This window comes from Bombina bombina, chromosome 5, assembly GCF_027579735.1.
Source record: "Bombina bombina isolate aBomBom1 chromosome 5, aBomBom1.pri, whole genome shotgun sequence".
NCBI lineage: Eukaryota > Metazoa > Chordata > Amphibia > Anura > Bombinatoridae > Bombina > Bombina bombina.
Window position 1 is genome coordinate 920,987,976 of NC_069503.1, and position 12,415 is coordinate 921,000,390.

The 12,415-nt window shown below is 38.1% G+C and overlaps 1 protein-coding gene across 3 annotated transcripts in view; it reads left to right on the top strand.

Annotated features, from left to right (window-relative positions):
* Window positions 1-5,209: 5,209 nt before the first annotated feature.
* The window catches only part of ADHFE1 (alcohol dehydrogenase iron containing 1), a 150,617-nt gene continuing 143,411 nt past the window's right edge, over window positions 5,210-12,415 (top strand). Inside the window, exons 1-2 of one of the 3 annotated variants that reach the window (XM_053715088.1) lie at window positions 5,210-5,293; window positions 6,302-6,383. In XM_053715088.1, the coding sequence (XP_053571063.1) occupies window positions 6,325-6,383 (59 nt within the window). In that variant the 5' untranslated portion in view covers window positions 5,210-5,293; window positions 6,302-6,324. Of the gene's footprint in view, window positions 5,311-5,775; window positions 5,795-6,301; window positions 6,384-12,415 lie in introns of those variants that run through there. The other 2 variants (XM_053715089.1, XM_053715090.1) reach the window with 2 other exon arrangements.

Genomic DNA, 12,415 nt, shown 5'->3' on the forward strand with positions numbered 1-12,415 from the left:
TGCATTTCAATTTTGAATATAAGCATTTTTGGAATCTACATCCATTAGCAAAAAATGCTTCTAGTTAAAGTTATTACTGTTTTTCAGTGGATTACGCACACATCCTGTGAGGGCCGTGCATCGGTATTCAAACACCACACCTGCTCCGAGAGTCCGCAGTAGCGTTTACGACATAAATTACATCTTCAGAAGCAATACACACCACAGCCACCTCTCTGAGCAGACATGGTGTTAGAATACTGGTTCACGGATCCTCACAGGATGTGTGTGTATGCCTCGGAAAATCAGCAATAACTTTTACTCAAAGCCTTTTAGCTAATGAAAGTATATTGCAAAAAATGCTTCGGTTTTAAATTTTAATGCTCTCATGCACACTTAAATTTTAACTTTCCTATCCCTTTGTGTGGGTTAGCTGTGTATTTTGGTGCAGAGTTAGGTAAATAGAGCTGGGATTTTAAAGAAAGTAGTGTAAATTCTCATTAGTATGTGTATGTGTATTATACATGAGTATGTGTGTGTTTATGTATATATGTTAGTGTGTATATCTTTGTGTGTTTATAAATATATATGTATGTATGTATACGTGTGTGTTTATAAATATATATATATGTATGTATACGTGTGTGTTTATACATCTGTGTGTGGTGTGTCAGATCAGTGGGCAAATAACTGAAGCAGTGTAATTGTAGTTTCAATTCTCCTGTGTCTATATGAGTCTGTCAGAGCAGTGGGCAAATAACTGAAGCAGTGTAATTGTAGTGTCAATTCTTGTGTGTCTATATGAGTCTGTCAGAGCAGTGGGCAAATAACTGAAGCAGTGTAATTGTAGTGTCAGTTCTTGTGTGTCTATATGAGTCTGTCAGAGCAGTGGGCAAATAACTGAAGCAGTGTAATTGTAGTGTCAGTTCTCGTGTGTCTATATGAGTGTGTGTTGTGTGTGTCAGAGCAGTGGGCAAATAACTGAAGCAGTGTAATTGTAGTGTCAGTTCTTGTGTGTCTATATGAGTGTGTGTTGTGTGTGTCAGAGCAGTGGGCAAATAACTGAAGCAGTGTAATTGTAGTGTCAGTTCTCGTGTGTCTATATGAGTGTGTGTGTCAGAGCAGTGGGCAAATAACTGAAGCAGTGTAATTGTAGTGTCAATTCTCGTGTGTCTATATGAGTCTGTCAGAGCAGTGGGCAAATAACTGAAGCAGTGTAATTGTAGTTTCAATTCTCGTGTGTCTATATGAGTCTGTCAGAGCAGTGGGCAAATAACTGAAGCAGTGTAATTGTAGTGTCAATTCTCGTGTGTCTATATGAGTCTGTCAGAGCAGTGGGCAAATAACTGAAGCAGTGTAATTGTAGTTTCAATTCTCGTGTGTCTATATGAGTCTGTCAGAGCAGTGGGCAAATAACTGAAGCAGTGTAATTGTAGTGTCAGTTCTCGTGTGTCTATATGAGTGTGTGTGTCAGAGCAGTGGGCAAATAACTGAAGCAATGTAATTGTAGTGTCAATTCTCGTGTGTCTATATGAGTGTGTGTTGTGTGTGTGTCAGAGCAGTGGGCAAATAAATGAAGCAATGTAATTGTAGTTTCAATTCTCGTGTGTCTATATGAGTCTGTCAGAGCAGTGGGCAAATAACTGAAGCAGTGTAATTGTAGTGTCAGTTCTCGTTTGTCTATATGAGTGTGTGTTGTGTGTGTCAGAGCAGTGGGCAAATAACTGAAGCAATGTAATTGTAGTTTCAATTCTCGTGTGTCTATATGAGTCTGTCAGAGCAGTGGGCAAATAACTGAAGCAATGTAATTGTAGTGTCAATTCTCGTGTGTCTATATGAGTGTGTGTTGTGTGTGTCAGAGCAGTGGGCAAATAACTGAAGCAGTGTAATTGTAGTGTCAGTTCTCGTGTGTATATATGAGTGTGTGTTGTGTGTGTCAGAGCAGTGGGCAAATAACTGAAGCAGTGTAATTGTAGTGTCAGTTCTCGTGTGTCTATATGAGTGTGTGTGTTGTGTGTGTCAGAGCAGTGGGCAAATAACTGAAGCAGTGTAATTGTAGTGTCAGTTCTCGTGTGTCTATATGAGTGTGTTGTGTGTGTCAGAGCAGTGGGCAAATAACTGAAGCAGTGTAATTGTAGTGTCAGTTCTCGTGTGTCTATATGAGTGTGTGTTGTGTGTGTCAGAGCAGTGGGCAAATAACTGAAGCAGTGTAATTGTAGTGTCAATTCTCGTGTCTGTGTCTATATGAGTGTCTGTGTTGTGAGTGGCAGAGCAGTGAGTAAATATCTGAAGCAGTGTAATTGTGTAAATTCTCGTGTGTATATGTCTGTGTTAATGTGTGTGTCTATATGAGTATCTGTGTGTGTTGTGAGTGGCAGAGCAGTGAGCAAACTGGATTCTTATTAGAATAATTTTCTTTTTATCTATTAGGTGTATTTTATCTGCATTATTACTCTGTTGGAAATCTCAAATTTTCTATATTAAAAACAAAAATCTGCTTTCTGTCTCTCCACTCCTTATCTTCTTCCTCTCTGTTCTCCCATCTATATGTCTCTGCTTTTCCACTTTTGGGCCCCATTACATATGCGGCATCGCCCGCAAAAGCCTGCGATGCTGGTTTTTGCCATGTTTTGGTATTCTATATGCAGCGCCGCATATTTCACCCGTCGCCCGCAATTTTTAACATGGGACCGCGTTGCAAATCTGTATCCATTATTCAGCACAAGGACTTAACGTGGCAAAAATGGAGAAATCTTACTTCATTTTCACCTCGCCACACAAGGCAGCCGCAGCAAGCCTTGCGCTGAGTATCGGAGCACCGTAACTCCCGAAAATGCCTGCAAAAATAAACGAACACCTAATGCATGCGCAATATTTATACTTGTCAACCGCAGTCCCCCACCGCAATAAATAATAAAGTGTATTAACCCCTATATCTGCCATCAAACCCACACGGCAAGTAGTAACTACATTATTAACCCCTAAATCCGCCAACCACAACATCACAAACAACCTATTAAAACTATTAACCCCTAATCTGCCATTAACCCATAACACAAACTACCTATTAAAGTATTAACCCCTAAACCGCCAAAGCCCACAACGCAATAAACCTATCAAAGTATTAACCTCTAAACTGCCAAAGCCCATAACACAAACAAATAAATTACTAAGCCCCGTAACCTAACACCCCCAAAATGTACCCAAATTACCTAAATTACATAATACTAAAGTTACTATTAAAATAAAAAAAAACTAGCACTACTTTAAAAATAATCTAAGTATAAATTAAAGGGACAGTCTAGTCAAAATTAAAATTCTGGTGTAGACTGTCCCTTTAAGCTACAATTACAGAAAATAAAAAAATCTATGATTACAGAAAATAAAAAACAAAGTTTCCCAATTTTTAAAAATTATACCTAATCCCTATGAAAATAAAAAGCCCCCCCCCCCAAATAAAAACACCCCCTACTCTAAGAATAAACTAGCAGTAGCCCTTAAAAGGGCTTTTTGCAGGGCATTGCCCCAAGATAATCAGCTCTTTAACATCAAAAAATACAAAGTCCCTCCTAACAGTAAAACCTCCCCACCCACCAAACCCCCCAAAATAAAAGAACCTAACACTAAAAAACCAAACTACCCATCGCCCTGAAAAGGGCATTTGTTTGGGCATTGCCCTTAGAAGGGCATTTAGCTCTTTTACTGCCCATCCCTAATCTAAATAAAACAACCCCCCCCCCCCAAAAAAAAACACCTTAATCTAACCCCCAGGTCCTGTTCCAGTCGGTGAAGTTTTCTTCCAAGCGGCGATCTCTTCTTCTTCTTCCAGGAACAATCCAGAGCTGAAGACCGGAAAAACCCTGGAACTGAAGACCAGCGACCGCGGAGGAGGATCCTCTTCGTACGATCGCAACCGTTCACTGGATAGAGAATTCAAGGTACACAATTAAAATGGCGTTCCTTGAATTCCTATTGGCTGATTTAATTCTTCAAATTCAAATCAGCCTATAGGATGAAAGCTACTCAAATCCTATTGGCTGTTCAAATCAGCCAATAGGATGAGAGCTACTGAAATAAAAGTAAATTGAAAGACCTACTGAAATTGTGCACACTTTAAACCATGAAAGTTTTTTGAGTTTCATATCCTTTTAAAAAATACATTAAACACTATTGTATAAAATTGTGCTTCTACAATGCTCCCTAAAAAGTCCAAAAACCAAATTCTGTAACGTAGGTTTTCTTTAAAATGCTGCATAGCAATAGCTAGTTTAGGCAATTTGCAGCATTTTGTAGAAAACCTAGGCTTTTTGGGGTCCTCCAAGGAGTGTGGGACAAGAAAAAGTGTGTTATAGAAAAGCAAGAGGTTTTTATATGTCCCTTTAAGTTGATGGCTTCTCAAGGTGTATGGCTGGACTGTCCTAGATTTACAAAACCTGCATTATTTTTTTTTTCTCTAATAATGACAAAAAAAAAAACTTTTTTTCTTTATTAAGAATTGAATTGTGGAAATGCACTATGTATGTATTAAAAACAAACTTTGTCTCTTTAAAGGGATAAAAGTTTCCAATTTACTTTTAGTATTAAATTTGCTTTGTTCCCATGGCATTCTTGGTTAAATATATACCTAGATCGTTGTCTGGAGCACGTCAGGAAATAGTGCAAGTGGACAACATTTTTGCAACACTGCTGCCATAAAATGCTCCATACATGTGTACGCACTTCTTTTCAACAAAATATACCAAATTAGAAAGTTGTTTAAAATTGCATGCTCTACCTAAATCATGAAATAAAATGGGTTTCATATACCTATAAGTGCACTAAGACCCACCTTGGCCTATTAATTATATAAAACTGTGTATGTTCTGCCGTGTACAATTGCGACAGTTTGCTTATAAAGCTTACATTTCATAGAAGTGTGGTAACATGGCAAAAAAACCTTTTATTTTGTGCATGTCTGTGTCCCTCTGTTCTACTACAAAAAAATAGTGTCTCTAAATCCTGCTACTTACAAATATTTTCATGATTAATAAGCTATAAACAAAGTGAATAACACTAAAAATACAGGCAACTATTTAGCCTACATTTCATATAAGGCTCTTTTTTAATATCTAGTAGTACTTCTACATGAAGAACCCTTTCATTTGAATTCACTTCCATTGGATAAACCACGTGAGATGCTTTTTAATCAGTAACTGTAAAGGGGGTGGGGGGGGCGTCTGCTTCAGGGATCACATTACAACAGTGCAAAACATACCAAGGAATGCTGGGAACGGGTTGTCCTAAAACCAGTCCTGCAGTTGAAGCCACAGACGCAGTAAGCATTTGAATAAGGTTATAGCATATTTTCTCCTGTTCAGAAAACACCTGTTTAGCACACAATATTCTGTTTCCCTTTTTAATATTATCAGACTTGTTATAGTGTGGGTGTGACAGACTTTCTGAGCAGATATATTAAACTGGGTTAACCTTGTAAGTGTATGACATTACACAGGTCGGACACATAAAGGTGTTGGCAGCATGCATTATTTCATGTGTAGCTTTTTGAGATAAATTGTACAGTACCAATCTATGCTGATATTTAATGTAATAAAAGAAATAGTGCATTATAAAATTATACTGATATATGAATACATCTTTATTATTCAAAGATGTTGATTGTTCTTTTTTAAATCTGTTGAGAACACCTTCCTGTGCTGCTGGCCAAAAAAATATATTGTTGCTAAATTTATCTCCAAAGGAACAAATCTATTTCAGACAGTTTCATACGTCAGTGTGAAGGAAGACATCGCAGACATGAAAAAAGAGCTAAACAGATGTAAAGAAAGGAAAATTATTAGTTTTATCCCAATTAGAATGATGCTTTGGTTTCTAAATTGAGGGTTCTCCTTATTATAGTATGCAGACATTTATATCTCAAAATGGTTATTTTTATATGTTTTACAGTCTTTTTCTTTTGTGGAACGGATGTTCCAGTATATTTTTTGTTTTTAGTCTTATGGGGTGTAGGCCCTATAGAGCTTTAAGAGTTTTGTTTATCTGTGAGCATCTAAAGCATGGACTAGTATTTAACAAACACGTACTTTGTGACAATCAAAATAAACAGGTTTAACAACTTTTTTTAATGCAGAAATATTGTTAATATGTTTAACATAAATGATAGGAATTTTTAGAGTGTAATATTTCTTAAAACATGGCAGAGTATAATGCACCTTTAAACACAGAGCTTTAAATAATCTGACCTTCATTGCTATGCCCACAGTGTAAAGAACAATAATATTGTTATAAAACAAAATCCTGTCTCAAAATATGTATTTTTATGCAGGACAAATTTTGCGTTGAGGTCCAATGGCTACTGCTGGACGAAATCAGGTTATCCACTTATTGAGGCAACTGCAGCAGGCATCGTAAGTTAGCAATACAAACTGTTTCATTAGTGGGGGAAAAAAATCAACTGTTATACCTGTATATATAACATTAAAGGGACGAAAACTGTAGCTATAAGCCCCTGGACTTATGCTTGCCATCGTTTTGTCCTGACTTGAGGCTAGTTTATGGAAAACAATTTCTACATGCTGGACATTGTTCGATTTCTCCATATTTACATAGGTGGTACTAAATAATGAAAGACTAATCCATCTAGTTATTGTAATGCTCATGGGATACTCCTCTATCAGACCGAACTCGGCCAGTAGTCTTGTTATCCCGGCGTCGAGCCAGAATGATAGGGAATATCCCAGAGCAGAGAAAGTTAGTAAGATGAGGAAGGCCACACTCATCACAGGCAGGACAGTCCCCAGCGGCAATGGCAGAGCAGTCCAAGGACAAACCACTAGAATGGTTAGGCAGGCAGGGTTTGGCAACATCAAAGCAGTCCAAGGGCACACCACTAGAATAGTCAGGCAGTCAGGGTTCGACAACAAAGAGGCAATCCAGAACAAGAGGGGTTAATAAGCAGAGAAGTCAGACAGGCAGGGTTCAGCAGTCAATCCAGTAATTAAGGGGTATAGCAGGCAGAGTAGTCAGACAGGCAAGGTTCAGCAGCAGTATATCAATCCAGTAATGAAGGGGTATAGCATGTAGAGTAGTCAGACAGGCAGGGATCATACACAAAATAGGCAAATTGATGCAACGATCTGTCACACCCAGGAGCACACAAAGTAACACCTATACTTGGGCAGTGACAGATCGTTGTAGTAGAACTTACATAGGCACAGGGAGACACCGCGCCCCTAGCAACGGCTAGTGCGGCGTGACAGTTATTAATTAATTGTTAATTTAATAACAGTCTTAAAGCGCCCCCCCAGTGTTTGTCTTTACTACCACGTCCACAGTGAAATCATGACCCCTTATTCAGATGTTGCTCATTTTGTGAAAAATGCTTTCACCCTTAAATTTATTAAGTCATTTCATATATTTGAAAGTTCCTATATCATCTTTCTGCTTTCTCTCCTCTAAACTATACATATTTAGGTGACAAAGCCTTTCTTTGTAAGTTTTATTTTACAAATTAGATAAAGTAGTTTGATCACAAGATAGATCCCTGTAGAGCAGTATAGCAGCTGATTCAAGAGCTAGTTTAAAATCTTGTTTAAAAGGAAACTTCAAAGACTAGTTATTTGCATAATATTATTATTGTTTATTTATAAAACACCAACATATTACTCAGCACTGTAACATTAAGTATACAGTTATGGAGTACAATAATACAACCACAATTCCGAAAAAGTTGGGACAGTATGGAAAATGCTAAAAAAAAAAAAAAAAAAAAAAAAAAAAAAAAAAAAAGAGTCATTTGAAAACTCAATTCACTATATTGAAAGCACTTTATTAACACATTATTTTATTTTTTACTTTGTGAATTAAATGTATTTTTTAAAATATACACTCATTTCAAATCTCATCACTGCAACACGTTCCAAAAAAGTTGGGACAGGGGCAATTTAGGACTAATAGCGATGTGACAAGTGGAAATAAGAAGATGATGTGAAACAGGTGAGGCAATCGTGTAATCATAATATCTAAGGAGCCTCCAAAAAAGGCCTTGTCCTTCAAGAGCAAAGATGTGTTGAGACTCTCCAATCTGCCAACAGATGCGTCAGCAAATAATCCAACACTTTGAGAACAACATTCCCCAAAGACAAATCAGTAGGATTTTGGGCATTTCACCTTCTACAGTGCACAATAAAATTAAAAGATTCAAGGAATCCGCTCAAATCTCGTTGCATAAAGGGCAAGGCCAAAAACCACTTCTGAATGCGTTTGATCTCCAATCCCTCAGACGTCACTGTCTCAAAAACCATCATGAGTCTGTAATGGATATCCTGACTTGGGCTCGGGAATACTTTGGTAAACCATTGTCAGTCAACACCATTCACCGCTCCATTCACAGATGTAAGTTAAGGCTTTACTATGCAAAGCAGAAGCCATACATAAACACTGTCCAGAAGTGCTGCAGACTTCTCTGGGCTCAGTCTCACCTGAGATGAACAGAAGCACAGTGGAATCGTATTTTGTGGTCCGACAAGACAACATTTCAAATAGGTTTTGGAAAAAACAGCCATTGTGTTCTCTGGGCCAAAGAGGAAAGGGACCATCCAAGCTGTTATCAGCATCAGGTCCAAAAGCCAGCGTCTGTCATGGTATAGAGGGTGTCAGTGTTCATGGCATGGGTAACTTGCATATCTGTGAGGGCACCATTAATGCAGAAAGAAATGTATACATTTTGGAGCCACATATGCTGCCATCCAAACGTCGTCTTTTCCAGTGATGTCCCTGCATTTTCCAGCAGGACAATGCCAAACCACATTCTGCCTTGATTACAAGCGCATGATTGCGCAAGCAGAGGGAGGGGGGAGAGAGAGTTCAGGCAGGCCATGCTAGCACCCGCATAGCATGGCCTGCCTGCAGTCCTGACCTGTCTCCAATTGAGAATGTGTGGCACATTATGAAGTGCAAAATAAGGCAACAAAGGCCACATACAGTTGCACAGCTGAAGACATGCATAATGAGTGAAAATTCCACTTGCTAAACTTAACCAACTGGTGTCTTAAGTGCCCAAATGCTTAATAAGTGTTATTAAAATAAAGGTGATGTTACACAGTGGTAAACAGTCGACTGTCCAAACCTTTTTGGAGTGTGTTGCAGTCATCAGATTTTAAATGAGTATATTTTTTCAAAAAAACATTAAATTCACATAGTAAAACATCAAATAATGTGTAAATAATGTGTTTTCAATATAGTACAGGGTGAATATTGTATTTTCAAATTACTCTTTTTGTTTGTTTTTTTTGCATTTTCCATACTGTCCCTGTTTCTGATTTGGGGTTGTAGAAGACATTTACATACATGATAAGTATACAGTTTTGTAGTACAATAATAGAAGATTATTTACATAAATCATAAGTATATAGTTATGCAGCACAGTAATAAAAGACATTTACACAAATCATAAGTATACAGTTACGTAGTACAATAATAGAAGATATTTACATAAATCATAAGTATACAATTACGTAGTACAATAACAGAAGACATTTACATACATCATAAGTATACAGTTATGTAGTACAGTAATAATACATTTGCATAAATCATAACAATACAGCTATGAAGTAAAACAATTATAAGATACTTACATAAATTATAAGTATACAGTTATGTAGTACAATAATCAGAATACATTTACATAAAACATAAGTATTCAGTTACGTAGTACAATAATCATAAGATATTTACATAAACCATAACTATACAGTTATGTAGTACAATAATAGAAGATATTTACATAAATCATACGTATACAGTTACGTAGTACAATAATCAGAGTACATTTACATAAACCATAAGTAAACAGTTATATAGTACAATAATGGAAGATATTTATATAAAACATTAGTATACAGTTATGTAGTACAGTAATAAGACATTTGCATAAATCATAAGTATACAGCTATGTAGTAAAACAATCATAAAATACTTACATAAACTATAAGTATACAGTTATGTAGTACAATCAGAATATATTTACATAAAACATAAGTATTCAGTTACGTAGTACAGCAAATTCTGTGGGAATACACAAGAACAAAAGGGCGCCTCCTAGTGTAATAAAGTTTTACACAATATGCAGTCAGACACAATGTAAGACAGGTACTCACAATGGTTGCAGCACCCACTTGTGCTTAGTAACACCTACTGGGATCTCTCAGTGTCCCAGCTCACTGTTCCTCTGATCCTTGTAACTTCAAACAACTTGAGCAAGTTCTATGGGAGTATATAAGAACAAAAGGGCTCCTCCTAGTGTAATATAGTTTTATACAATCAAAATGTAAGAAAGAGTACTCACAAAGGAAGCAGCACCCACTTGTGCTTAGTAACACCAACTGGGATCTCTTAGTGTCCCAGCTCACTGTTCCTTAGATCCTGCACACCACCGTTTCTGGGCATTTCCCCAAAGACAAAAGATGCTCAGGCTCTCAGTCAGGTAAAAAAGTATCCAATTTTAATAAAATATAATAAAAACATAGGGTCAAACAATAACCACTATGTAATAAAATGTTGCAACGCGTTTCACAGCTTACACACTGTTTCCTCAGGCATATACATCCTAACTGGGAGCTCTAAGCTTTAAACAAAACATATCCAATCAAAGCTGGAGTTTGCTTCCCCTCCTCCTTACCCAGGTGTATAATGTGGAGGGTTAACTAATTATCACATTATACACCTGGGTTAGGAGGAGGGGAAGCAAACTCCAGCTTTGATTGGATATGTTTTGTTTAAAGCTTAGAGCTCCCAGTTAGGATGTATATGCCTGAGGAAACAGTGTGTAAGCTGAGAAACGCGTTGCAACATTTTATTACATAGTGGTTATTGTTTGACCCTATATTTTTATTATATTTTATTACAATTGGATAGTTTTTTACCTGACTGAGAGCCTGAGAATCTTTTTTTCTTTGGGGAAATGCCCAGAAATGGTGGTGTGCAGGATCTAAGGAACAGTGAGCTGGGACACTGAGAGATCCCAGTTGGTGTTACTAAGCACAAGTGGGTGCTGCTTCCTTTGTGAGTACCTTTTCTTACATTTTGTTTGATTGTATATCGTGTAAAACTATATTACACTAGGAGGAGCCCTTTTGTTCTTATATACTCCCATAGAACATGCTCAAGTCCTTTGAAGTTACAAGGATCCCAGGAACAGTGAGCTGGGACACTGAGAGATCCCAGTTGGTGTTACTAAACACAAGTGGGTGCTGCAACCATTGTGAGTACCTGTCTTACATTGTGTCTGACTGCATATTGTGTAAAAATTTATTACACTAGGAGGCGCCCTTTTGTTCTTGTGTATTCCCACAGTATTTGCTTAACTTTGTCCCGTTGGATTGGGAAGGAGCAGCCGACAGTGGAAAGTAAAGAATCCTCTGGAGTCTCAAGAAGGGACGGAACTAAACAAATATTTACCATATATATGGACATTTAAAATAAGAATTGCTTAAATTATAAAATTGTCTAGTGAATATTTTGCCTAATTATTTTGGGCAACATAAGATCTGCCATAAAAGTTGCTATAGCAATTCGTAACATAAGATTGGCTATATGATTTGCTATAATATTTTGTAAAGCTGTTTTAGTGTATTGCGCCCCCTTGGGTGGTGACAAGGTGTGTTACCAAGTTACGTAGTGCAATTATCATAAGACATTTACATAAACCATAAGTATACAGTTATGTAGTACAATAATCAGAATACATTTACGTAAAACATAAGTATACAGTTATGTAGTACAGTTATAGAAGATCCTATAATATAAAAGGCCAGGTATGTTTGTCTGAAGCTGTCATGCGCAGTAGAGACTGCACGAAGACAAACATACCTGGCCGTTAGGATCAGACAGCAGAGAGGGTTGGCAGAAGCGGCCATGGTGTGGGCGTGGCCAGGAGCACTGTGATGGGGGCATGGCCGGGCGGGAGCGTCCGTGGTGGGGGCCAGGTGGGAGTGGACATGGCCGGGCAGGAGTGGGCGTGGCAAAAGAGGGGGGAAAGATAGTAAAAGAGAGGGGGAGAGCAAAAGAGAGAGGGGAGAGAGAGAGCAAAAGAGGGGAGTGAGAGAGAGCAAAAGAGAGGAGAGTGAGAGCAAAAGAAAGGGGGGAGAGCAAAAGAGAGGGGGAGAGAGCAAAAGAGAGGGAGAGAGAGCAAAAAAGAGAGGGAGAGAGCAAAAGAGAGGGGGGAGAGAGCAAAAGAGAGGGGGGAGAGAGATACAGAGCAAAAGAGAGGGGGAGAGATCAAAAGGGGGGAGAGAGAGAGGGGAGAGAGAGCAAAAGAGAGGGGGAGAGAGAGCAAAAGAGAGGGGAGAGAGAGAGAACAAAAGAGAGGGGGAAAGAGAGCAAAAGAGAGGGGAGAGAGAACAAAAGAGAGGGGGAGAGAGAGCAAAAAAGAGGGGGG